The 23,263-nt window shown below is 58.4% G+C and overlaps 1 protein-coding gene across 2 annotated transcripts in view; it reads left to right on the top strand.

Annotated features, from left to right (window-relative positions):
• Positions 1-20,290, top strand: part of COL6A2 (collagen type VI alpha 2 chain) — a 33,553-nt gene extending 13,263 nt beyond the window's left edge. Inside the window, exons 4-28 of one of the 2 annotated variants that reach the window (XM_019717583.3) lie at positions 175-195; positions 956-1,021; positions 6,059-6,112; positions 6,193-6,237; positions 6,522-6,548; positions 6,768-6,794; positions 6,899-6,943; positions 7,538-7,591; positions 7,994-8,056; positions 8,563-8,625; positions 8,850-8,939; positions 9,504-9,566; positions 10,018-10,080; positions 10,324-10,386; positions 10,685-10,747; positions 10,925-10,975; positions 11,354-11,389; positions 11,735-11,797; positions 11,962-12,024; positions 12,204-12,239; positions 12,496-12,541; positions 12,763-12,915; positions 13,116-13,568; positions 13,710-13,748; positions 19,178-20,290. In XM_019717583.3, the coding sequence (XP_019573142.3) occupies positions 175-195; positions 956-1,021; positions 6,059-6,112; positions 6,193-6,237; positions 6,522-6,548; positions 6,768-6,794; positions 6,899-6,943; positions 7,538-7,591; positions 7,994-8,056; positions 8,563-8,625; positions 8,850-8,939; positions 9,504-9,566; positions 10,018-10,080; positions 10,324-10,386; positions 10,685-10,747; positions 10,925-10,975; positions 11,354-11,389; positions 11,735-11,797; positions 11,962-12,024; positions 12,204-12,239; positions 12,496-12,541; positions 12,763-12,915; positions 13,116-13,568; positions 13,710-13,748; positions 19,178-19,776 (2,346 nt within the window). In that variant the 3' untranslated portion in view covers positions 19,777-20,290. Of the gene's footprint in view, positions 1-174; positions 196-955; positions 1,022-6,058; positions 6,113-6,192; positions 6,238-6,521; positions 6,549-6,767; positions 6,795-6,898; positions 6,944-7,537; positions 7,592-7,993; positions 8,057-8,562; positions 8,626-8,849; positions 8,940-9,503; positions 9,567-10,017; positions 10,081-10,323; positions 10,387-10,684; positions 10,748-10,924; positions 10,976-11,353; positions 11,390-11,734; positions 11,798-11,961; positions 12,025-12,203; positions 12,240-12,495; positions 12,542-12,762; positions 12,916-13,115; positions 13,569-13,709; positions 13,749-16,504; positions 17,928-19,177 lie in introns of those variants that run through there. The other variant, XM_019717582.3, reaches the window with a different exon arrangement.
• The last annotated feature ends 2,973 nt before the right edge of the window (positions 20,291-23,263 follow it).

Here is a 23,263-nt window from a genome sequence, read left to right as displayed (position 1 = left end):
TGAGCAGCCCCCGCCCCCGCCGGGGGTGGAGGGCCAGCCTCGGTTTACCCCTTGTGAGTGAGGCGCCTGAAAAGGATAAGCCCGGGCAGGGTCCCGCTTGCTCCGATGTCCTGCGTTCCCCACTAGACGCTCCGGCTGGGGGCTAACCAGGCTTTCTCTCTGTCTTTCCTACAGAAACATGAGGCCTATGGAGAGGTGAGAGGCATTGTGGTCCTTGCCAGTCCTGTGCCTGCCGCGTGCCCTCGGGGCCTCTGAGCTGACTCAGCAGAGATTACACATTGCGCCTGACACCACCGTGGTGTTCCGGGGGCAAGGGAGAGAGATCCCTGTGCTCCATGTAGGGCCGGAGACGGGTTTGAAGGAAGGGCACCTGACCCAAACCATGCTGCTGAAATCCAGGAAGTCTGCATTAGTGTCGGTGTTAGGGTCAGCATTAGGGTCACCCACCAAGCAACTGCCAAGTGGACAAGGTGGAGGGTGGCCCTCCGGACTGACAGGCTCTGTCCCCCTGAGCTAGGCCAGGAGAAGACGGGTGCGTGGGGTACCCAGCAAGGGATCTGCTGCCTGGGTCCCTGACGTTACCCTTGGCCCTGTGTGTCCCAGCACCAGCTCACAGGAAGGAGTGCTTCCCAGTCCGCTAGGCTCCTACAAGCACAGCCTTTCCCAGAACAGCTGCTCACAGCACTGAGTTAACACACAAGCATGAGGTGCCTAGCCACCCGCTATGTGACCCTTGCTGCTGTCAGCCCAGCCTCGGTTTCTAAAATTTGGCTAGAACTTGTGTAGACCCCAGCCCCCTGGTGGGCGCCTCCTGAATCTAGTCCTTCATCCAGCCCCATGCTCAGGTTGGCCCACTACCCAGCGGGCCAGGGGCCTGGGCAGTGTCCTCCCTACCCCCACCCCCAGCTGGGACTCCTCATGCTGGCCTCACACTGCCCTTTGCTTCTTGTTTCAGTGCTACAAGGTGAGCTGTCTGGAGATCCCTGGGCCCCCTGGCCCCAAGGGCTACCGTGGACAGAAGGTAAGATGCTCAGACCACGCTGGGGTCCGCACTGCCAGGAAGCCCCCAACCCCTCTTGAACTACAAATGTAGAGTCAACTACACCACACGGGCTCAACATAGCTGACCCTGGAGGAATTAAAATTCAGTTTGTATCTACTTCCTTTTAAATAGCATGTTTGGGAAAAGAAGGAAACCTTTTTTATTTTTAAAATTTGCCTTTAAAATACTCTTCAAGGAGAACAATCCAAGATGGCAGAGTAGATACACGCTGTACTTGCCTCATCCTGTAAAACATCAAAGTTACAACTAAATTATAGAACAATCAACCTGGAGAAACATCTGAAGTCTAGCTGAACAAAGGTTTTATAACTAAGGATATAAAGAAGCCACCACAAGACATGAAATGGGCTGACCCCAAACCTCCTTGTGGCAGATGAAAATTGGGAAGGATATCTCGGAGATGCCCCACGGAAGAGCAAGAAACTCCAGCCTCACACCAGGCTCCCCAGCCCAGAGTATTGGTGCCAGGAAGAGGGGCCCCCGCAACATCTGGCTGTGAAAAACAGTGGGAATTCTGACCATCTGGGTGGACTGGAAGGCTGCAGGAAACCCAGCTGTCCTCTTAAACAGCCCGCACATAGACTCACTTGCTCACAGGCACTCACCTTGGGCTCCAGTGAAGAGACAGTAACTCGGATGGCGTCGGAGACAAACGGGGCAGACTGAGGTGTGTGACTTCAGGCGGAGGCCTGGAGGAGAGTTGGCATTTTCCCTGTGTGGTGTCTTCTTCCTGTGCAGCCAGCAAGCAGGCGCCATCTTTCCTGTGTTGAGCCCGCCCCCTATGTTTACGGCCAAGTCTAAATCTGATTGGTCTGGTGAGCCCCGCAGCTCCACCCTGCTGACTCACTGAGATCCCGCCCACCCAACTCTCCCAGTGCTGGAGGCTTTTTCTGCAGCTGAACCTTATGGGAACCGACAACTGGCCACAGGCCTCAGAGTGTCCTGGCTTTTTGTGGCGTTACCCCAGGCCTGGTACTCGTGGCAGCCAACCTCGGTTCAGAGTGTGGCCTCTCCCACATGCCTCCAGGTTTAGCACAGGCAGCAAACAACCGTGGATCGTTCTGTAGCTCCTACCAGGTAGTCCCCAGGCAGTCACAGGCAGTGGGTGACCTGGGCCTGCACTTGAGCCCCTTCCAAGAGGCCCCAGAACCAACGTACTTGGAGGTTGGCTTCAGATCACAATAGAGCACTGCCCAATTAGCCCCACAACTGGCATAAACAAAGGGAGGTCTCAACAGACACCAGAGCCCACTGGGGTGAGTCCCACTCAGTGGGGTAAGCCTTCCACACCGCAGCCTATAGGCTGTGGACGTAGCCAAACCCCACAGCCAGTCAGCCTGAGGGTCAATCCCATCCACTGATGTGCCAATAGCAACCAAGGCTCAACTATAACAGGAGGGCAAACACAAACTATACAAGGAACACTCTTGGAGCACACAGCTCAGGTGACCAAGGAGATTGTTCAGAGCTCCACAGGGCACCTACTACATAAGGTCACCAGGCAAGACTGGGAGACATAGCAGGTCTACCTAATACATAGAAACAAACACAGGGAGGCAGCCAAAATGAGGAAACAAAGAAATGCATCCCCCCAAAAAAAAGAACAGGAGAAAACTCCAGAAAAAGAACTAAATGAAATGGAGGCAAACAACATACCAGAGACAGAGTTCAAAACAATGGTTATAAGAATGCTCAAGGAACTTAGTGAGAACTTCCACAAAGAGATAGCAAGCATTAAACAACAACAACAAAAAGATATAGAAACCATTAAAAAGAACCAGTCAGAAGTGAGGAATGCAATAACTGAAATGAAGAATGCACTAGCAAGAATCACCAGCAGACTAGATCATCAGAGGATCGAATCAGTGATTTCGAAGACAAGGTAGCAGAAAATACCCAATCAGAACAGCAAAAGAAAAAAAGAATTTTTAAAACTGAGGATTGTTTAAGAGACCTCTGAGAAAATATCAAGTGTAACAACATTTGCATCATGGGGTACTAGAAGGAGAAGAGAGAAAGCAAGGGATTGGGAACCTATTTGAAGAAATAATGACTGAAAACTTGCCTAACCTGGTGAAAGAAATAGACATACAAGCCCAGGGAGCACAGCACACATCTTGTCCCAAACAAGATGAACCCACACAGGCCCACACCAAGACATATTATAATTAAAATGGCAAAGGTTAAAGACAGAGCGAGTCTTAAAAGCAGCAAGAGAAAAGTAACCAGTAACTTAAAAGTAACCCCCATAAGATTGTCAGTTGATTTGTCAACAAAAACTTTGCAGGCCAGAAGGGATTCGCTGAAAATATTCGGTGAAGAAAAGCAAGGACCTACAACCAAGATTACTCCATCCAGCAAAGCTATGATTTAAAATCAAAGGAGAGATAAAGAACTTCCCAGAGAAGAAAAGCTAAAGGAGTTCATCACCACCAAACCAGTATTACAAGGAATGTTAGAGGGACTTTTTTGAAAAGGAAAAAAAATATCAAAAGTATGAATAATAAAGTGACAATAGCTGCATATCTATCAACAATTACTTTCCATGTAAATGGATTAAATGCTCCACTCAAAAGACATAGGAGGGCTGAGTGGATAAGAAAACAAAACCCTTACATATGCTGCCTACAAGAGACTCACTTCAGATTGAAAGATACACACAGACAGAAGTAAAAGGATGGAAAAAGATATTTCGTGAAAATGGAAATGGAAAAAAGAAAAAAAAAAGAACCTGGGGTAGCAATACTTATACCAGACAAAACAGACTTTAAAACAAAGGCTATAACAAGAGACTAAGAAGGACCCAGCAATCCCACTTCTGGATAATTATCCAAAGAAACCCAAAATGCTACTTTGAAGGGACGTGGGCATCCATATGTTCATTGCAGCATTGTTTACAATGGCCAAGATGTGGAGGCAGCCTGGTGTCTGTCTATGGAAAAATTGGTAAATAGGAGGTGGTACATACATACAATGGCATATTGCTCAGCCAGGGAAGGGAATGGGTTCTTACCATCTGTGGCAGCATGGATGGACCTGGAGGGTATTGTGCTGAGTGGAGTATATCAGACAGAGAAAGACAGATGCCATATGATTTCGCTTATATGTGGCATCTAAGAACAAAATAAACAAAACAGAAACACACTCATAGATACAGAAAATATTTTGATGGTTGCCCATTGGGAGGGGATTGGGGGGCTGAGTGAAAAAGGGGACGGGATTAAGAAATACAAATTAGTAGTTACACAGTAGTCATGGGGATGTAGAGTACAGCATAAGGAACATAGTCAATAATATTGTAATGACTGTGTGGTGTCAGATGGGAACTGGATTTGTCAGGGTCACAGGAGGGGTTTGGGGCAGGGTGAGAAAGGTGAGGGGATTAAGAAGTACAGATTGGTAGTTACAGAATAGTCAGGGGGATGTAAAGTGAAGCATAGGGAATATAGTCATTAATACGGTAATAACTATGTATCGTGCAGGTGGGTACTAGTCAGGGGGATCACTTTTTAAATTATATAAACACCTAACCACTGATGTATGCTATACATCTGGAGTTACTACATAATAATATCGAATGTTAACTGTAATTGAAAAATTAAAAAGGGAGGAAGGGGGGAGGGGAATACGAGGTCCACTTTTCAGGTATAAAACTGGCAAGTCATGGGGATGTAAAGTACAGCATAGGGAATACAGTCCATAATATGGTGACAGCTGGGACAGTGTCAGCTGGTTGCTGGACTTACCATGGTGATCACTTCTTTAGGTCTATAAGTGCTGAATAACTATGGTGTGCCCCTGAAACTGATATAATATTGTATGTTAGCTATAGTTTTTAACAAAAATCTTTAAAATACTCTTGAAAAATAAACAAGCAGGTCAAGTACGTCAACGAAATGTGGAGGATGTTACTGTTAGTGATGTGAATTCATACAAAGACCACTTCGGTCGCTTGTTAAACAAGACGGTTAAGGGGTCTGGTTGCCCTGCATTTTCCTAACAGACCTGTACAAAATGAAATCGTTCCAAAATTCATACCAGAGTATCAGAAACGCCATAATTCATGTAGAACATTATGGAGAAAGGCAGACGGGACAGAACCTCACCTCTGAGGAGGCGAGACAGAGTTTGAAACACTGTTACAGAGAAAGTTTCTGCCAAGTAGCTTCCTATTTTCTTCCTTCTGAACTCGGAAGTTAGCTACCTAGACGCAGGTCTGCAAGGCCGCTGGCCAGGCGCTCCCACAGCCACCCTGATCTCCCCTGTCCTGGGACAGAGCCACCTGCCACAGTCCAGGAACAAATCTGCTACCTGAGCAGCTAGCTGTCCCCTCCCTGCAGGGCGGTGACTTGGTCCTCCTGGGTGGGGGTCGCTGACAGCATCGGAGCGGCAGTGAGCTTGGGGTGCACACAGAGGGAACCCCAAAACAGGCACAGCAGCTTCAGAAGCCTCTGCCCACCCACCTGCGTTGTGTTCTGTGCTCTCCTTGCCTTTCCTTCTCCTCTTCCTGCCCCCAACCCTCCCTGTTCTCTCCTCTGACCACCCTCTCCCACCTCCCCTCTTCTCTGCGCTTCTGCACTGAAATTGGAAGTATATTAATAAATAGATGCATTTGAAACTTTAATTCTAGGAAGCGTGACCTCTCGATCGTTTCCTAAAGTCCTGATCTGGACATGCTACTTAGGTGCCCCCACCCCGCGTCTAGAGGAGTTGGTGTCTCGGTTTGAGGGTGGGTGCCGCCCAGGCTGGGAGTGAGCCACTGCAGAGGGGCCTCGGTGGGTGTCCACCCTGGGCTGTCAGAGCTCAGAGAAATGGGGTCAAAACGGGCCCTGGTCTGACGCAGGGCAGCTGACCTGACTCTGGGACATCCTGATGTGGCATTGCCATCGTCACCTGGGAGGGACCAGAAGCCTTGGCCACACTGACTCCGTGACAGGGTCCCTGGTGGCCCACCAACCTCTCCTTGCCTCAGTTTATCTTTTTGTTTGCTTTTAGGGTGCCAAGGGCAACATGGGTGAACCTGGAGAGCCTGGACAGAAGGGACGACAGGTGAGGGTCCTCCCACCCCATCCAGCGGCCCGTCCCCAAGACTGGGGTTACACCCACGGCCCTCTCTTCTTCTTCCACAGGGGGATCCAGGCATCGAAGGCCCCATCGGATTCCCAGGACCCAAGGCAAGTTGCCCTGAGCCCTGCCCCAGTGGCTGGGGACATGGGGACAAGCCAAGGGCTACCTGGCTCCATGTGGGGCCGGCCCACGGCGTCAGCCCACCCTTCCTGCTCCAATCCAAGGAAGTGAAGCACCTCAATATTTTAAATGTTGTCCCCAAACCAAGTGACTAGCCTGAGCCCCAGTCATGCCCTTCCACCTGAGACTGGTGACCACCACCCGCTCTGATGGCTGCCTTCTGGCTCCTGCACACACCCATCCTAATGGCTTTTCTTTCCTCCGACCTCAGGGTGTTCCTGGTTTCAAAGGAGAGAAGGTGAGATTCTGACTGAGCAGCCAGACCTCCCAGCCCCTCCCCGTGTCCTCAGTGAGCCTGTGGTCCCTGCTGGGGGCACGCCACGGCCTGGTGCCCGGGTGGTCTTGTTCTGGGGACCCTCTGGCCTCGTGTTCGGCTGAGGGCAGACGTGGGTCCCTAACGGGTGGGGTGTGTGATGCTGGAGACCTGAGCTAATGGCCTCATTTTCCTTCTGCGCAGGGAGAATTTGGAGCCGATGGGAGGAAGGTAAGTGGGGTGGTGGGCCAGGCGGGCTGGGCATCCCACCTTCCGGCTGCTCCAAGGGGGTGGCAATCGGGGCTGATGGCGTTCCCTTTTCCTTCTCCCTCCAGGGCGCCGGTGGCCTGGCTGGCAAGAATGGGACTGACGGACAGAAGGTAGAGTGCCCTCAGGCGTGTCACGGGTGGGGCGGGAGGGCAGTGGGCAGCATCTCAGATGCCACAGGAGTGAGCAGAACCTCCTCTGACACTCGGGTCCTTCCCTGAGGCTGGCCTCTGGGCACACTGGCTACTGCCCACGACCTGTGGCTTGGGCAGTCCCAGTTTGCACTTGTCCAGGGGACACAAGACAAATAAGGACATTGCAAGAGCAGGATGGACATTTGCTTCTGAGAACCACGGCCCAGCCCTGCAGGAACTCCCCAGCCTGCCCTGCAGAACCCAGCTGAGCCTGACTGGCATTTCACAGACATGTGCAGGCACATCACAGGTGCACATGCCTGCACGTGCACACACACATGCACACATGTGGGGGGCACTCTAGACACTCATGCTCCCAGCTGAAACCAGGGACTGTCCCACCTCCACAAAGGTGTCGCCATGACAGTCAAGCCATTGAAAGACAGGGTCACAGGCCGCGTGCCCGGTGCACAGAGGCCGGCATGCGCTGGGCCCGCCTTTCACCCTCGTCACTGGGGCTCATCATCCCCACATCTCGCCGCTGACACATTTTTGCTCCCTGTTCTCCTTCAGGGCAAGCTGGGGCGCATCGGACCTCCTGGCTGCAAGGGAGACCCCGGGAGTCGGGTAAGTGCAGCCTCGGCTCCTCCCACGTTAAACCCCTGGTTCTGGAGGCACCGGACCCTAGGTGGGGCAGGGAAAGCTGGAGTCCCTGAGCATGGACACTGCCTGCAGCCCTGCTCTGCCTGTCCCTGACCCCCGCCAGGGTTCAACCAGGGCTGAAGTCACAAGAGGACAAAATGGCCTTGGGGGCACGTGGGTCCTGTTAAGGGTGGCTGCTTCCCAGAGTCCTGAAGGGCTCAGCGCTGAGCTTGTCTGGTCTTCCCACCCAGGCCCAGTGGGTCCAGGCCGCTGAGAACAGGGTGGAGTGTCCAGTCCAGAAAATGGGGGCTGGTTACCCTCCCCATGTCAGCTGGCCCTGGGCTTATGGGGAGACCCCGAGTGCAGCCCTCCCCTCTTCTCTTGCAGGGCCCCGATGGCTATCCAGGGGATGCAGGCAGCCCTGGGGAGCCAGGAGACCAAGGAGCCAAGGTAGGTGGCCGGACCAAGGTGGCAGCGGCCAGAGCAGAGCTGGGTCACCGCCCTGCCGGTGCCTGCGCCCTGCTGTAGTGCCCCGCCTCTGGGGGAGGCCGCCGGGCCGGGAAGGACAGGAGAGGACCAGTCCCTGTCATGGGCAGGGGGCCTATGGTTGTCCTGCCCGGGGCTTCACCAGCTGGGGTCTAACTCTGCACCAGGCTCTCAGGTGCCTGTGTGGTTACTGCCTCTTAGGCCACGTGAAGTGTCACTTTGCCTGCCTGCGTCACTCCCCTGGCTACCCAGAACACTGGGGGGACAGGAAGAGCAGCCTTCCCTGCCCTCCCCCTACCCCCACGAGAAGCCAGCATCAGACGGGAGTGTCTGATTAATTCATCTGTGTGGCTGCCCAGGGCCCCTGCCCCCAGAAATGTGCTCTGCAGAGGGGGTGGGGGCCCCAACAGGATCCTGTCCCACGACTGGCATCTGAGGAACATGAGGCTGACCTCTCCCAACCCTTCCAGGGGGATGCTGGCCGCCCAGGACGCAGAGGACCCCCAGGAGACAACGGGGCCAAGGGGAGCAAGGCAAGTGCCCCTGAAGTCCCACCCCAGCCACACACCGGTGGTGCCCACAGAGGGGGCCAGAGGGACGACAGGCCCCCTCACCGGCCCCCTGCCCTGAGCAGGCCACCAGCCTCTCTGTCCCATTGCCATGTGCCGGGGCGCCCACTCCCTGAGGCAAACACGGTCCCACCTGCCCGAGTGTGGCCCAGGTGCTGCCGCCTGGCTGAGCTGTCCCTTCCCCACAGGGCTATCAAGGCAACAACGGAGCCCCAGGAAGCTCTGGTGTGAAAGGAGCCAAAGGCGGGCCTGGGCCCCGAGGACCCAAAGGCGAGACCGTGAGTTCGCACCCCTCCCACCCGCCTGCCTGGCCCCTCCTGGCTGCTGCCCTGACCCGGGCCCCTTTGAGCCTGAGGCGTCCCCAGGGTGCCTCCATGACCCCACTGCAGCAGGGGAAGGGCTGGGCCATATCCCTGCTGGATGCTCAGTGCCTGTGAAGTGGCACCGCGTCACCCTCCTGCCCTCCCAAGGGCTGAACGCAGCCCGCACACACTCTGTGGGGTCCCAAACAGCGTTCCCAGCCCACCCCACCCGCCCAGGGGTGTCCCACCTCGGGGCCGATCCTCCTGGCCTGGCCCAGAAGTGAGCTGAGTGACCGTGCTGAGCAGGGCCAGGCCAGGTCCCCGTCATGTCAACTAAGGCTTCATCCAGCCTGCCTGCTGAGCAGGGGCTCTGCCAACATTTCCTAAATCCTGGGCTGGGACCAAACCAACCTGCAGAGGATGAGGGTCTGTGCTGAGGCCAAGTGCAGGGGCCCTCAGGCCCCAAAGCCAGAGTCCTCATGGGGAGAGCCGAGTGAGGGGTCCCTGTGTGGCCCCCACCCACACACCCACTCTCCACAGGGGCGCAGGGGAGACCCCGGAACCAAGGGCAGCCCGGGCAGCGAGGGCCCCAAAGGCGAGAAGGTGAGTGTTCACCTCTGCACATGGGTCCCTGTGGGTCCCACACAGCATCCCCACCCTGGCGCCAAGGGTCCCAGGGACAAGGAAGAACAAAGGCCGCACAGCCCGTGGGGGTGCACCTGCCGAGGAACCTCAGGGGGCTCGGCCAGTCCCACGTGTGCCGTGCACAGCTGCACAGGCCCCCGCCCTGGCACACATGGCCTGTAGCCGTGAAGGGGTCTGTGCCTTTGGGGCAACGTCAGAGCTCCCCGGGAGATGTGGGTGAGGAGCTGGAAGCAGGGGCTCCCTCCTCTGGAAATGGGTGGGGTCCCTGCCAGGCTGCATGAGACCAAGCGGGCAGGGCTGCTTCCAGTGTCACCCTCCTCAATCTGGGGTCCTCCCTGCTAGGGAGTTCTGTGTTCTTCCTCACCTCCCACACACACACTCCAGACTAACTGGGCCTCTCTTCTCACAGGGGGACCCTGGCCCCGAGGGGCCCCGGGGCCTGGCCGGGGAGGTTGGTGGCAAAGGAGCTAAGGTAAGCAAGTGGCAGGCAGCACCCAGCTCCCTGGCAGGACAGGGCTGCACCTGGGACCCCCTGCCCCTCCCAGCCCTTCTCCTGCTGCGGGCCCTGCAGGGGGGCAGTGGGGGGCACTGTGCTCAGGGCTGAGGACCAAGGCCACGCCCAGGACCTGCTGGAGGGCAGCAGGCCCCCCCACCCTGCGACGTCCCCATGTTGACCACAGGCTCTCAGAGCTGCCCTTGTCCCCTTTCTCTGCAGGGAGACCGAGGCCTGCCTGGACCCAGAGGTCCCCAGGGGGCTCTCGGGGAGCCCGGGAAGCAGGTCAGTAGCAGGACATCTGGGAGGGCCCTGTGGCCCTGCGGCTCAGGCCCCTGTACTGCCACTTGGGTCCTCCTGTCCTTGGTCAGGACACTGTCCCCATTGGCAAACTCAGGCAGTGGGACAGGGACCAAGGGTCCCCATGCACCTCAGAGGGGTCCTGCCCTGAGGGGTCCAGCTTTACCCGGTGGGGCCTGGGAGCCAGGAGGGGGCATGTGGAAGAGGGGCAGCAAGGCAGTGTTCCTGGTGGTCAGAGGTGGACACGGTCAGTCTACCAACTCCCTGCTTTCTCTGACCTCAGGGATCTCGGGGAGACCCCGGTGATGCTGGTCCCCGTGGAGACTCGGGACAGCCTGGCCCCAAGGTACGCCCTCCCCTCGCCTGGGGGTTGGGGGAACGTCAGGAGACCTGATAGAGCTCCTGTTCTCACCTGGGGGATGGCATGCCTCCCCAAGGCCGGCCCCACCACCTTCAGTCCATGCTGACCACTCACGTTTCCCACTGGACCTTCGTGACCGACTCTCTCTCTCCCCTCTTCCAGGGAGACCCTGGCAGGCCTGGGTTCAGCTACCCAGGACCCCGAGGCACACCCGTAAGTCCTGGCATGGGATGGAGGGAGGGGTGGGCATTGTCCTGGGAGACGGGACGAAGGGGCGGGGGGGGTCACATGTTGGGTGCAGACACAGGTTCCCTAGGAATTGTCTCAGACACAGTGCAGGTGGCATTCACCCAGATTATTGTAACTGAGACCACACCCCACACCCCCACACCCCCACCCCCCCTACCCCCCCCACCCTACCCACCCCCCCACCCCCCCACCCTACCCACCCCCCCACCCCCCCACCCCCACCCCCGTGAGGGAAGGGCGGGGGCTGCAGAAAACCTTCAGGTCCCCAGCTATGCCCTAGGGGTCAGCGTGTCTGCTCTCGGGGATCTGTGCTGACTAACCCTACCTGTGCTTGCTTCCCAGGGAGAGAAAGGCGAGCCAGGACCGCGTGGCCCCGAGGTATGAGGGGCCCCTCTGCACCCACCTGGGGTGGTCTGTGCCCTACTCCCCAGGTGGGAACGCCACATCCCCTCACCTCCCGCTGGGCCAGCAGCAGCTGCCCCCAGCTGAGCGCTGAGTGTGCTGGTGGCGCCCAGCACTGGTCTCCCTCTAACCGAAAACCACGGCCACCTGAAGGGCCCTGAGCTGTTACCATCTAACCAACCCCAACAGCAGGCCCAGGCTCTCCAGCCAAAGCACATCTGTCCCAGCTGACTCACGGGGGGTTTTGGAAGGCTGGGAGGGGGCATCAGAGCTCTCCAAAGACGTTCCCTCCCGGGGGCTCACATGTGTCCTGTGTCCCAGGGGGGCAGAGGCGACTTCGGGGTGAAAGGAGCACCTGGGCCGAAAGGAGAGAAAGGCGAGCCTGTGAGTGTCCACTCCGTGTCCCGCCTCCCTCCTCCCTCTCATCCCTCCTCCTCCTCCTCCCTCCTCCTTCTCCTTCCTCCAGCCTCCTCATCCCCACAGCCCAGGGCGGTGTGCAGGGACCACCCAGGGTGTTTGCTGAGCCCCCCTTCCCTTTTTCTTCTCAGGCAGATCCTGGTCCCCCTGGTGAGCCAGGCCCTCGGGGGCCAAGAGGAGCCCCAGGGCCTGAGGTAGGTCAGTTGCCGGTCCCTGGGCCACCCCGGCTAACATGCACCCCGAACCACAGGTCTGTGCCCGTGGTGGAAGCATGGAGTCAGTGTCCAGGGTTGGGGACATGGAGGGGGCGGGGACCCTGCCCAGCCTCAGCTGTGACAGTAGTCACCTCTCACTATGGTCCTTCCTCCTGCAGGGAGAGCCCGGCCCCCCTGGAGACCCTGGCCTCACGGTAGGTGTCAGTAGGGGATGGAGTCAGTGTCCTCCCTCCTAAAATCGAAACGCGAGTTCAGAGGGCAATGTCAGAGGGCGAGGTCAGAGGGCAAGATCAGAGACTGAGGTCGGAGCAAGGGGAGCATGCCAAGGTCAGAGGGTGAGGTCAGAGGCTGAAGTCTGAGGCAAGGGGAGCAGGGCTGCAGGTTCCCCACAGGAGCGCCCTTCGACCCCTCCCGGGTTCACTGTGCTGGCCGGGCTGACCTCTGTTGCAGGAGTGCGATGTCATGACCTACGTACGGGAGACGTGCGGGTGCTGTGGTGAGTCTTGGCTCCCACATGGCAGTGGAGCATGGCTGCCCCCGGGCCAGGACACTGTGTCCTCGGGTGCTGTCATCCAGGGGTCGGGGTCATCCTCCGAGTCCCGCCCTCCCTGTTGCAGACACGGTTCTCAGCCATGCCCCTGGCTGTGTGCCCCTGAGGTCTGGGGGGTGTGCAGCTGTGGTGAGTGCACACAGCTGGTGCCCTTACCCCGCCTACAGACTGCGAGAAGCGGTGCGGTGCCCTGGATGTGGTGTTCGTCATCGACAGCTCCGAGAGCATAGGCTACACCAACTTCACGCTGGAGAAGAACTTCGTCATCAACGTGGTCAACAGGCTGGGGGCCATCGCCAAGGATCCCAAGTCCGAGACAGGTCAGCTGTGCCCACAGGGGCCAGGGCGGGTGGCCAGCAGGCCCTGAGACCTGGTTCCAGGAATCCGAGGATGGACAGAAATGCAAGGGAGGGACGTTAGCATTGCCAAGGGTCCCAAGGCCCCCACTTGAGGGTGGCGAGTGTGGGTGGTGACAGCGGGCACAGGGCCAGCCCCCTCATACCCACGACTGGCCCCACAGGGACCCGCGTAGGTGTCGTGCAGTACAGCCACGAGGGCACCTTCGAGGCCATCCAGCTGGACGATGAGCGCATCGACTCGCTGTCCAGCTTCAAGGAGGCCGTCAAGAACCTCGAGTGGATCGCAGGCGGCACCTGGACGCCCTCGGCCCTCAAGTTCGCCTACAACCAGCTCATCAAGGAGAGCCGGCGGAAGAAGACCCGCGTGTTTGCGGTGGTCATCACTGACGGCCGCCACGACCCTCGGGATGACGACCTGAACCTGCGGGCGCTGTGTAACCACGAGGTCACCGTGACAGCCATCGGCATCGGGGACATGTTCCACGAGAAGCACGAAAGCGAGAACCTCAACTCCATCGCCTGCGACAAGCCCCAGCAGGTGCGCAACATGACGCTCTTCTCTGACCTGGTGGCCGAGAAGTTCATCGACGACATGGAGGACGTCCTGTGCCCGGGTGAGCGGCCACCAGGCCCTTGTCCCTGCAGTAGGAAGGAGACTGCACGACGGGCCCGCGGGGCGGGGCGGGGGGCGGGGCTGGGAGTGTGTGGGGCAGCGGACACTAACCAGGACCCCGGCCTTCTTTCCTCTCTCCTAGACCCCCAGATCGTGTGCCCTGACCTTCCCTGCCAAACAGGTAACGCAGGGCAGGGCGCTGCCGAGCCCCGCCCCAGACTAGCGGCTGCCCAGGTCTGGGGGCCTTGCAGGAAAGTGCGCTGTGGCGGTCCCTCCCCAGCGAGAAACCTTCAGATCAGTCTCAGACCCCTGGCCCCAGCGTGTCTAAAGAGGGAGCTGGGGGGCCCAGGGTTTGGCACCTCGAGCTTCACCCACCCCCACCCACCTGGTACATGTGGGGAGGGGTGCTGCGGGCGCCCAGGTGCTCGGGTCTTGTGGTCCCCACGGCTCACCCGGGAGGGACAAACACCCAGGGCTGTCCTGGCCCCCAGTTGCGGAAGTCCCGGATCCAGTAAACGAAAGGGTTAATTTAAACCGATCTGGGAGCAGCTGATGGGCTCCCTTGGACCCCACGGGCACTGAGCGGCGCTTGGCGCGGGTGTCGGTCTTCCCCCTGGGAGCAGACTCCAGCGTGCGTTTAGGAGGCGGTGCCGCCGCCCCACGTGGTGCGTTGTGTGAGCGGCTGGAACGCTGGGGGCGCACAGAGACTGTCCCCAGGGGTCCCAAGGGGGCCTGGGAAGGGCAAGATGGCGTCGTCTCTCCTCTGAGCGTCGTGCTGCCACCTCAGCAGGTGCACAGTGACTGGGGCCACATAGCCCACGCAGGTTCGCCGGGGGCAGAGCCCCACTCGGCGAGCCTGCCCACTCCCACCTGGGTCCTAGAGCCACCGCAGGCAGAAGGGCTCTGGGCCTGTCCCTTCAGGGAGGGGGCGGGGCTGCCGGGAGGTGGGGCCGTCGTGGAGGGGGCGGGGCTGCTGGCAGTCAGCTGAGGTCACAGGTCGGAGACCCTGTTGAAGCCAGGCTCCTCACTGGACGGCGGCAGGTCACCTGGCAGGTCTGGGGGCTCTGCGGTGGCCTAAGGGAAGAAAGGTGTGGAGAAGGGGGAAGGGTCCCCTCTTACTCTGACAGAACTAAAAGGAAATGCTCTCACGGTTGTACCTGCGACCAAGGTCTGGGATCATCCCAAAGGCTGCCTGGGCCTGGGGTCCCCAAAGTCTGCTGGGGACGGCTGTGTGTGGTGACCGGAAACCTGAAAGCTGAGACACTGTCCTGAGAGCGTTGGCCCTCCCGAGGCGAGGGGGCTGGGGTCCACACAGAGACTCCAGCAGCCTGCAGACTGTGCGCCTGCCCTCAGGGGGCCCTAACCAAGTCCTCCGGGTGGGTCCCATGGTCAGTGTGGCCTCTCGAGGACACAGACCAGACCCCAGCCCTGGGCCCAGGCCAGCAGTGGCCTGGCATCCTCGCCCGGCCCTGCTCTAGCGGAAATCTTCCAGTGTGTGACCGTTGTTGCATGTTAGCTGCTCCTGAGCGGCTGAGGAAGGTCCGTCCCTCTGCCCCTCGTCAAGACTCCTTGTCGTGAGTGGCACTTTGTCAGACGCTTTGTCTGCGTCTGTTGACTCAATTGCGAGGCTCTTCAGGCTGTTGACGTGATGCATTGTGTTGACTGCTTTCGAATGTTGGATCAGCCTTGCAGAGCGAGATAAACCCCACTGGGGCGTGGAGTTTAAGTTTTTTTATGTCTTGTCGGATTCCATTTGCTAATATTTTGTGATTTTTGTGTCTGTGCTCATGAGAGGTCTTGGACTGTAGTTCCCTTTCTCGTGGTGCCTTTGGTTTTGGTGTTAGAGTCACACTGGTCCCCAGGATGGTGATTCCCCTGAGCCTCCAGGACACAGCCCCTTTCTCACTACACCCTGCTAAACTCACAAGCTCCTCCTCCTGTAAAATGATTAGAAGTTTCTAAGTAGACATTGTGACCAGAGAGGAAGAAAACAGATGTCACTATAGACCACGCTGTGACATGTGGGGACTCTGGCCTACCGCAGGCTGGGTGTCCTCCTAGGCATTTGAGGGCTACAAACAGGACGTTGGGTGGACGCTGCCAGCTCTGGCATGGTCCTGACCTCGTGGGCCAAATGGCCTTGTCCACAAGAGGCCCAGCCATGCCTGGGCTTGGACCAGGCCAGGGGGCGGCTTGATTGTGTCAGAACCACAGGGTATCAAAGAGAAACAAAGCCAGACTGCAGGTAAAGGCGGCAGACAGATTTTATTCTAACATCGCTACTGCAGGAGAGAGGAGGTCCAGGGTAAGCTGAGCTCAGCTCCCCCAAACAAAGGCAGGGGACCTCTAAAGGTTGGTGCACAGGGGGCCTGGGGAGGGGCCCACGTGACGAGGCCCCTGGGGTTTGCTGACTGACACTCACTCAGGGGAGAAACAGACTTCTTGTATCTTTCAGAGGTACAAGTGTTTGCTGCTCCTGGGTCTTTGGGGGACCATTCTGGGCTGGGAAAGGCTCACATCTCAAATGGCACAGAAGGGTTTATAACTGCAAGCTTTTAAAGCAGCTGTTCCGAGAGGGGTCCTAGGACCATGATTGGGCCGCAAAGACAGTCCTTTCTCCCGGCAGCATGGAGCATTTTAAGGGCCTGGGGTCATCGCAGGGCACTGCCTCCAGCGGTCAGTGGCCATCCTAGAGTCCGGTAGGGTCTGTGGGGACCAGAGGTGCATCCCCAAAGCCCCACTTAGCTGTGCCACCGCTGTGCCGTGCCCCAGTGGGGGTGCTGCGGCCTCCCTGTCTCCTGTCCGACGCCTCGTGAGCCTCAGTCCCATTCCTGGCTCTGGTCCTAACTTGTCTTAGAGGAGAGAGGCCCAAGGAGGGCGGCAGGAGGCCCGCTCACGCCGACTGTGTCCCTTAAAGCCTTCTCTGGATGCCCGCAGATGGACCGCGGCCTGGCAGCGAGCCCCTGGTCACCTTCCTCCGCACGGAAGAGGGCCCAGACACCTCCTTTCCCACGAGCATCCCCCTGATCCAACAGTTGCTAAACGCCACGGAGCTCACGCAGGACCCGGCCGCCTACTCCAGGCTGGTGGCCGTGCTGGTCTACACCGCCGAGCGGGCCAAATTCGCCACAGGAGGCGAGCGGCAGGACTGGGTGCAGCTGTTCATTGACACCTTTAAGCTGGTGCACAGGGACGTTGTGGGCGACCCCGAGACCACACTGGCTCTCTGCTGAAGCCACAGGGCCACTGCTCGGAGAGGCTGGAGCTGCCCCCACTGGGTGCCTGCTGGGCACAGGTGGCTGACGACAACAGGAACCTCTCAGTCTGGAGGCCTGATGCCAAGATCCCGGTGTCAGCAGGGCCCTGCTCCCTCTGGGGGCTCCCGGAGGGTCCTTCTTGCCTCCCAGCTGCTAGCTGCCTGCACGGTCGCATGGCCTCCCCTTCTGCAGCCTAACTTCTTTCTCCCTTATAAGAACGTAGGTGGCATTTAGGGCTCACAGATAACCCTGGACAATTTCCCATCTCCGTCTGTAATTTTGTCCCATCCGCAAAGCCCTGTTTGACCACAGAGGGTCACATTCGCAGATTAGGACGTGGGCCGCTTTGGAAGGACAGTATTCAGGTGACCACACCACCCCGTCTAGCTGAGCTGTCTCACGCGTCTGGGGGACGTAAAAGTCCCCCATTAGGTCAAACCCGGCTGCCAAAACTGCTGGCTGACAGTTGGGGGAGGGACTACAGACACCATATACTCATCTTTCTCCAGCCCCAGGCCCCTGGGAGAGGCAGGGAGCCCCATCTCAAAGGCTTCGAGGACGCTCAGACACAAACATGCCCGCTCCCCCAGAAGCCGGGTTAATTCAGAGGAGTCCTCATCCTGGGGTTGGGTCCCTGTCACTGCTTCAGTCTACGCCCCCTCCTGTTTCCTGGGGCCAGGCTCTCACCCCCACGCTGGCTGCACAGACTCTGTGCCACAGGTGGGGGTCATCAGAAGGAACGAAGGGGAACAGCAGAGCCTCCTAAACACCCCAACACCCCAGGCTTAGCCTCCGGCCTCTGTGCCCAGTCACCGTGTTCAGGAGAACGCCCCAAACCCCCTCTCTTGCATGTCTGTCTGCTTGTAGGACTAGAAGTCAAGGCACCTGGAGAACCTGCCGAGCTCTCAGCTGTCCTGGCTGTGCATCTAAAGGCTGTTTTTTCTTTGCACTGCCACCAAAATAAGCTACATCATTAATAAGCTCCTTAGAAAAGTGTCCTGTGTGCTGGCCCCCAGCACCACATGGTGACACTCCTGGGGGTCGTCCTTCAGATGATTTGAGCACACCTTCAACATCCTATAAAAGCTGGAAAACAATGGAAATACCTTGCTCTGGTCGAGTGATGTGCTGGGGTGACCTGCTGCTGGCTGGGGGCTGGTCCCGGGCAGGTAGGCGCCACCCAGGACCCAGGTCCTGGGCAGAGGCCCTCAGTGCTGGTGCTGTGGATCAGGAACCCCTTCCTGACAGAACCCCCACGCTCATGGCTGTGAACAGTCCTTTCCGGCTCACGTCCAGGCAGGGTGCCCATGGGGCTGAGGAGCTGGATGCAAGCAGGAGGACCAGCCCCGTCCCTGCCCAGCCCTCATGGCGGTTAGAGTTGAGGTCTCAGGCAAGGACTCGAGGGAGGGGCCTGGCTTTAGTGTCTGTGGTGGGTGGCCCATGTCCCAGCCCATGGTCCCACGTGTGTGCGGAGCAGGTTTTCAGGCTGTGTGTGGTGCCCACATCCCCCAAAGGCTCAGTCTCAGTCCTGGCTGCAGCCCTGCCCCCACGCTGTCCGTCATGTCCAGGGCTGGTCACTGCTCAGAAGGGGGCAAGGATCTCCTCAGGTAACAGTGAGTCACCTGGGCTGCCGCAGGGTTCTGGCCACACCTGTGCCTATTGCCCACCAAAGCCTTGTCCAGTCAGAGGGGACACAGGCCCCTTCTCTTTCTGATACTCCAAGGGCCAGGAGAGATGTGGCCTGGCCAGTGCCAGGCAGCTCTGGGACAGGGGAGTGACAGGGTCACGGCTGCAGGTTGGTCCTTGTGTCCATGGATCTTCAGGGCCGGGGTCTTCGTGAGGTCTTTCTACACAATTACAAATGTGATGACAGCTTCCCTGCCCCCCCTCTCCCAACCCCTCCCCACGGTCTATGGCCCTTCTGGGGGTGTCCAGTTCTTGGGCCAAGTGAAGGGCCTTTGCTGGGCTTGGCAGAGGTGCTAGGCAGGAATGGTGCTCGCGGGGCAGAAACCCCTGTGCCCTCAGGTTTGGGGACATTTCCTGGTGAAAGCACAGCCAAGAGAGACGGTGATGGTCTCAGGAGACGGGGTGGGACTCTGGACCCCTCCCCGGGGACTGTAGCGGGAAGAGGGCTCCCAACAATAGGTGACTTTGGGGGCAGCCCCCCCAAAGCTCCAGCAGTCCATGTTGCTCCAGTGAGCAGGGCCCATAAAGAGATGGGGTGCAGAGTGTGGCAGATGGGCTTGGCCAGAGTGGGGTAATGGCCTGGCTGGGTTATGATACTTGGCCAGGGCAGGGCCGGGGGTGGGGCTCACATGGGTCACCCCCGCCCACCGCCCCTATTTCCCCCCAGAGCTGTACGTGGCCCAGTGCACACAGCGGCCAGTGGACATCGTCTTCCTGCTGGACGGCTCCGAGCGGCTGGGGGAGCAGAACTTCTACAAGGCCCGGAACTTCGTGGAGGAGGTGTCCCGGCGGCTGACACTGGCACGCAGGGACGATGACCCACTCAATGCACGTGTGGCCCTGCTGCAGTTTGGGGGCCCGAACGAGCAGCAGGTGGCCTTCCCGCTGACCTCCAACCTGACAGTCATCCATGAGGCGCTGGAGAGCGCGAGCTACCTCAACTCCTTCTCACATGTGAGCTCAGGCATCGTGCATGCCATCAACCAGGTGGTGCTTGGCACACGGCCCGGGGCGCGCCGCCATGCTGAGCTGGCCTTCGTGTTCCTCACGGACGGCATCACGGGCAACCACAGCCTGGAGGAGGCGGTGCACTCCATGCGCAAGCAGAACGTGGTGCCTGCTGTGGTGGCTGTGGGCGATGACGTGGACATGGACGTGCTCTCCAAGATCAGTCTGGGTGACACAGCCGCCATCTTCCGCGAGAAGGACTACGACAGCCTGGCTCAGCCCGGCTTCTTCGACAGGTTCATCCGCTGGATCTGCTAGCACCTCCCCCGCGCCCGCTCCCGCCCAGCCCACGGGCGCTGCCCTCCTGTCCACGGTGCTACTCGGACCCACCGAGAGAGACCCAGTGCGCTGCAAACTCCATCTCTCCAGGTGTGGGTGTGGTCAGGAACAGAGGACCCCCTTCCATCCCAGCTCTTCCCAGGGTCCTGCAGCCCTGGGTACTGATGCCCACATCCTTCCTCTCTATCCTGTAGCATCCTACCCTCCACACCCACCCTGGACCCCAGAGGCTTTCCAGGGCACACTTCAGACCCTCATCGACAGGCCCCTCTTTCCCCTCGGCCTCCCTCAGCCCAGCCCCTTCCCTGGGCTCTCATCTGCCTTTCAGCACCTTCCAAAGCCTCTCTGACAACCCCACCAGCCCTCCTGGACTTCCTTCCAGGTCTCCGCCTCACCTGTGGGGGTCACCTGCCCCCATCAGGCAGAGCTGTGACAGCAGGCCCTGAACGTCCCTGTATACACATGCCCCAGTCCAATAAAGGCTTCAAATCGCCTCCTGCTCCCCAGCCTCCATGTGTCTGTGCCTGCCAGGGACACCTTCAGAGGCCAACTGGACTCATACCATTCACACACCCACCAGAATTTATCATACCCCCTACCCCATCCCCTCCACTTGCTCTGTACACGGAGATGGTGCCTGGCCGGGCCTCCTCTCGCAGGAACAGGTGCTGCCTCCAGCACTGGCTGCCCACTGCCCCCAAGTGCACAGACTGGACAGCCTTGTCAACCTTAAAATAGCCAGTTATTTTACCAGCAAAAATGGGTTGATTCAGGAATAGCTGAGGAATTGCAATTCCAGACACGCAAACTAGGGCAAACCATAGGAAAATCCTGAAAACAAAGGAGAGTCTAATATTATAGAGAAAAAGGAGGGAGTTGGGAGGGGTGGTTATGAGCAGAAGTCCATTGGAGGAGAGCAAGAGTTCAGCGTGGTGGTGGCTTCTCATTGGCTGAGTGTGGTGGTCTCTCATTGGCTAGCCTGTTGCTGGGCCAGGAGAAAATCTTCCTTCCACCTGCCTCAGTAGTGAAGTGGGCTTCTCCCTCTTGGGGAGAACAAGGTACCGTAGCTTCTTCCTGCTGGGGCCCCACATGGCAGTGGGTGGTTGTGTGTGTGAGAGCGCCCCTTTCAGGGCTTCCCCGCCCTGATTTTAATGAGGTTTCCTTTATTCATTTTCCCAGCCTGAACCATGGAATCCACAGCTGTCTAGTCCGCTTTCAGCTGAAAACGATGCTACTTGGTTGGTGAAGTCTCCATTTAGCCTCAAACCAGGGCTAACGTTTTTAAAGGATTCTTGTTGGTTTGCACAAAGACATCTTGTGGATAGCTAGATAGATTTTTTTTTTTCTGGCAACCTCAGTGATTTCTTGTTCAGACTCCCAGGTCTTTCAAGCTCACCCTCTCGGAAGGGCCCAATTAAACCACTGGCTCCCACAGACAGGAGCTCTGATGGCGCTGTTTATAGTTTTCTGGGGCTGCCCTAACCAAGTGCCATAGGCTGGAGGCTCCCTCAGAGGCCCTGGGAAGGCTCTGCTCCAGACTCCCTCCAGCTCCCAGAGTGCTCAACACACTGGTGTCCACAGAGTTCTCCATGGGGGACCCCAAACCTTGTCAGAGGGCAAAGGCACCAACCCTCTCTCGGGGCTACACTCTGAACCCCGTGTGCTCTGCCCTTGGTGGGACCCTCAGACATACTGCCTGCTACGTGTGATATTTGAGTTAGGGTCCTATGACGGTTTCATACAGGATCCTTCACTTCATACATACTGGACACCCTCAGACCCTCCACCATGGCTCCGGCTGGCAGGGCCCCCTGATCTGCCTGCTCTCTGTCCCCTGGGTGGTTTATCTCCTGTCCAGCCTCCCTTCCTCACACCTGACCCTGGACAGGCCATGAGGTCACCCAAGTCCTGAGCGGTGGATGAGAGGCAGGGACAGTGGCCAAAACCCGCTGCTCACCCATAGTGGCTCGCAGTCCTGTGGCCACCTGCCGCCCAGAGCGTCAACCAATAGCAAGGGTGGAGGAAGCCGCTGTTCCCTCCCTGCCCCACAGAGGCCACCTGCTGGAAAGTGTCAGTGTCTGTGGGCCTCCCCAGGCTCCTGCAGGGACATTATCATCAGCAATGACACCTGCCTGGTCCCTGAGCTGGTGAGTGACAGATGGAAGGGGACCCAGCACTGGACCAGCCTCAGTCATGGTGGAGGGTGGGGATTGAGCAGCACACGGTGACATGAGTCCCCAGAGGACCCACAATAAAAGGACAAGGGGGAGACATGAGCTAAGCAGCTAGACACCTCCTGGGGCCACTGAGCAGAGCCTGTAGAGCTGGTGCCAGCACTTGGTTCACACCCCGGCTTGGGCCCGACACCACCAGCCTCAGCTCCATCCATAAAGCCCAGGGTGGGGGACGGCTGCCAGGAGCTGAGGGATGACGCGGAGCATGGCACACACCCGGTGGGAGGCCTCCGTGATGCGTGTCTGCTCTAGCCGGGGTCAGCGCAAACACTGTGTAGATTCCAGATCAGACAACGGGGTTCCCCCACCTCGGCTCCAAGTGCAACCCCCATCGACCTGCTCACTCACAGCAGCAAGGGTGACCTCGGGTGTTTCGTATGGAGAAGTCCTCGAATGTGGGTTTGCTGCCACAAATGCACACCACACAGAAGATACACAGTAAAGGTGCGAGGGACACTCCCAGATCCCCTAAACCCTCCCTGCCCAGAGGCAGCCATGCTAGGGACATTCCAGGGACAGCTGAGGTGGAAGATGTCCCTGGCAGGAGCTGGAGGCTGGTGGATATTAAAGATTGGACAGTCAAGCGCCAATAGGAAACCAGGCGACGACATGGACAGGCCACAGAAAAGGAAACACATCATCAATGACACGAAAAGATGGTCATCCTCAGATATAAAAGATAATGACACTATACTGACGCCCATCTTTCACCTCTTGGGACAAAACCCCCGAAGTGTGAGGACACACTCAGTTGGGACGCATATCAGTCAGCTCCTGCTGTGTAACGACCAGCCCGAGGCTCACAGATGGGACAGGTAGCACTGACTACATCATGGATGGGCAGAGCAGCTGCACATATGACTCCAGGCAGCTCTGGCCCCACTAATGCCCTGTGGTTCACTGTGGGGCTAAGGCCGCTCGGGAAGGGTTCGCAGGTGGCGCTTGGAAGCCCCGGAGGGGCAGGGGGGACAAGTGAGTCTCCTGAAGCCAGGCAGGCACTGCACACGTCCCTTCTGCCCACATTCCATCAGCTAAGCCAATGTCTGGGAGCTGGGGACACACTCCATCTTCAGAGGTGAGAAACGGGGCACCTGTGCAGTGGGCACAGGGGATGTAGGGAACATGGGGCATGTAGCCACTCGGGAGGGTGACGCCCCACAACTCAGCAGTTCCACCCACCTGTGAGCCTCATGCAGGATGTCGGTGGTGCCAGAACCAGATACATGGTACCC

Source organism: Rhinolophus sinicus, chromosome 17 (assembly GCF_057876585.1).
Source record: "Rhinolophus sinicus isolate RSI-liver-muscle chromosome 17, RSI-T2T, whole genome shotgun sequence".
Classification (NCBI taxonomy): Eukaryota; Metazoa; Chordata; class Mammalia; order Chiroptera; family Rhinolophidae; genus Rhinolophus; species Rhinolophus sinicus.
Note: the sequence above shows the minus strand (reverse complement) of the source record. Positions and strands in the feature narration are given on the sequence as shown.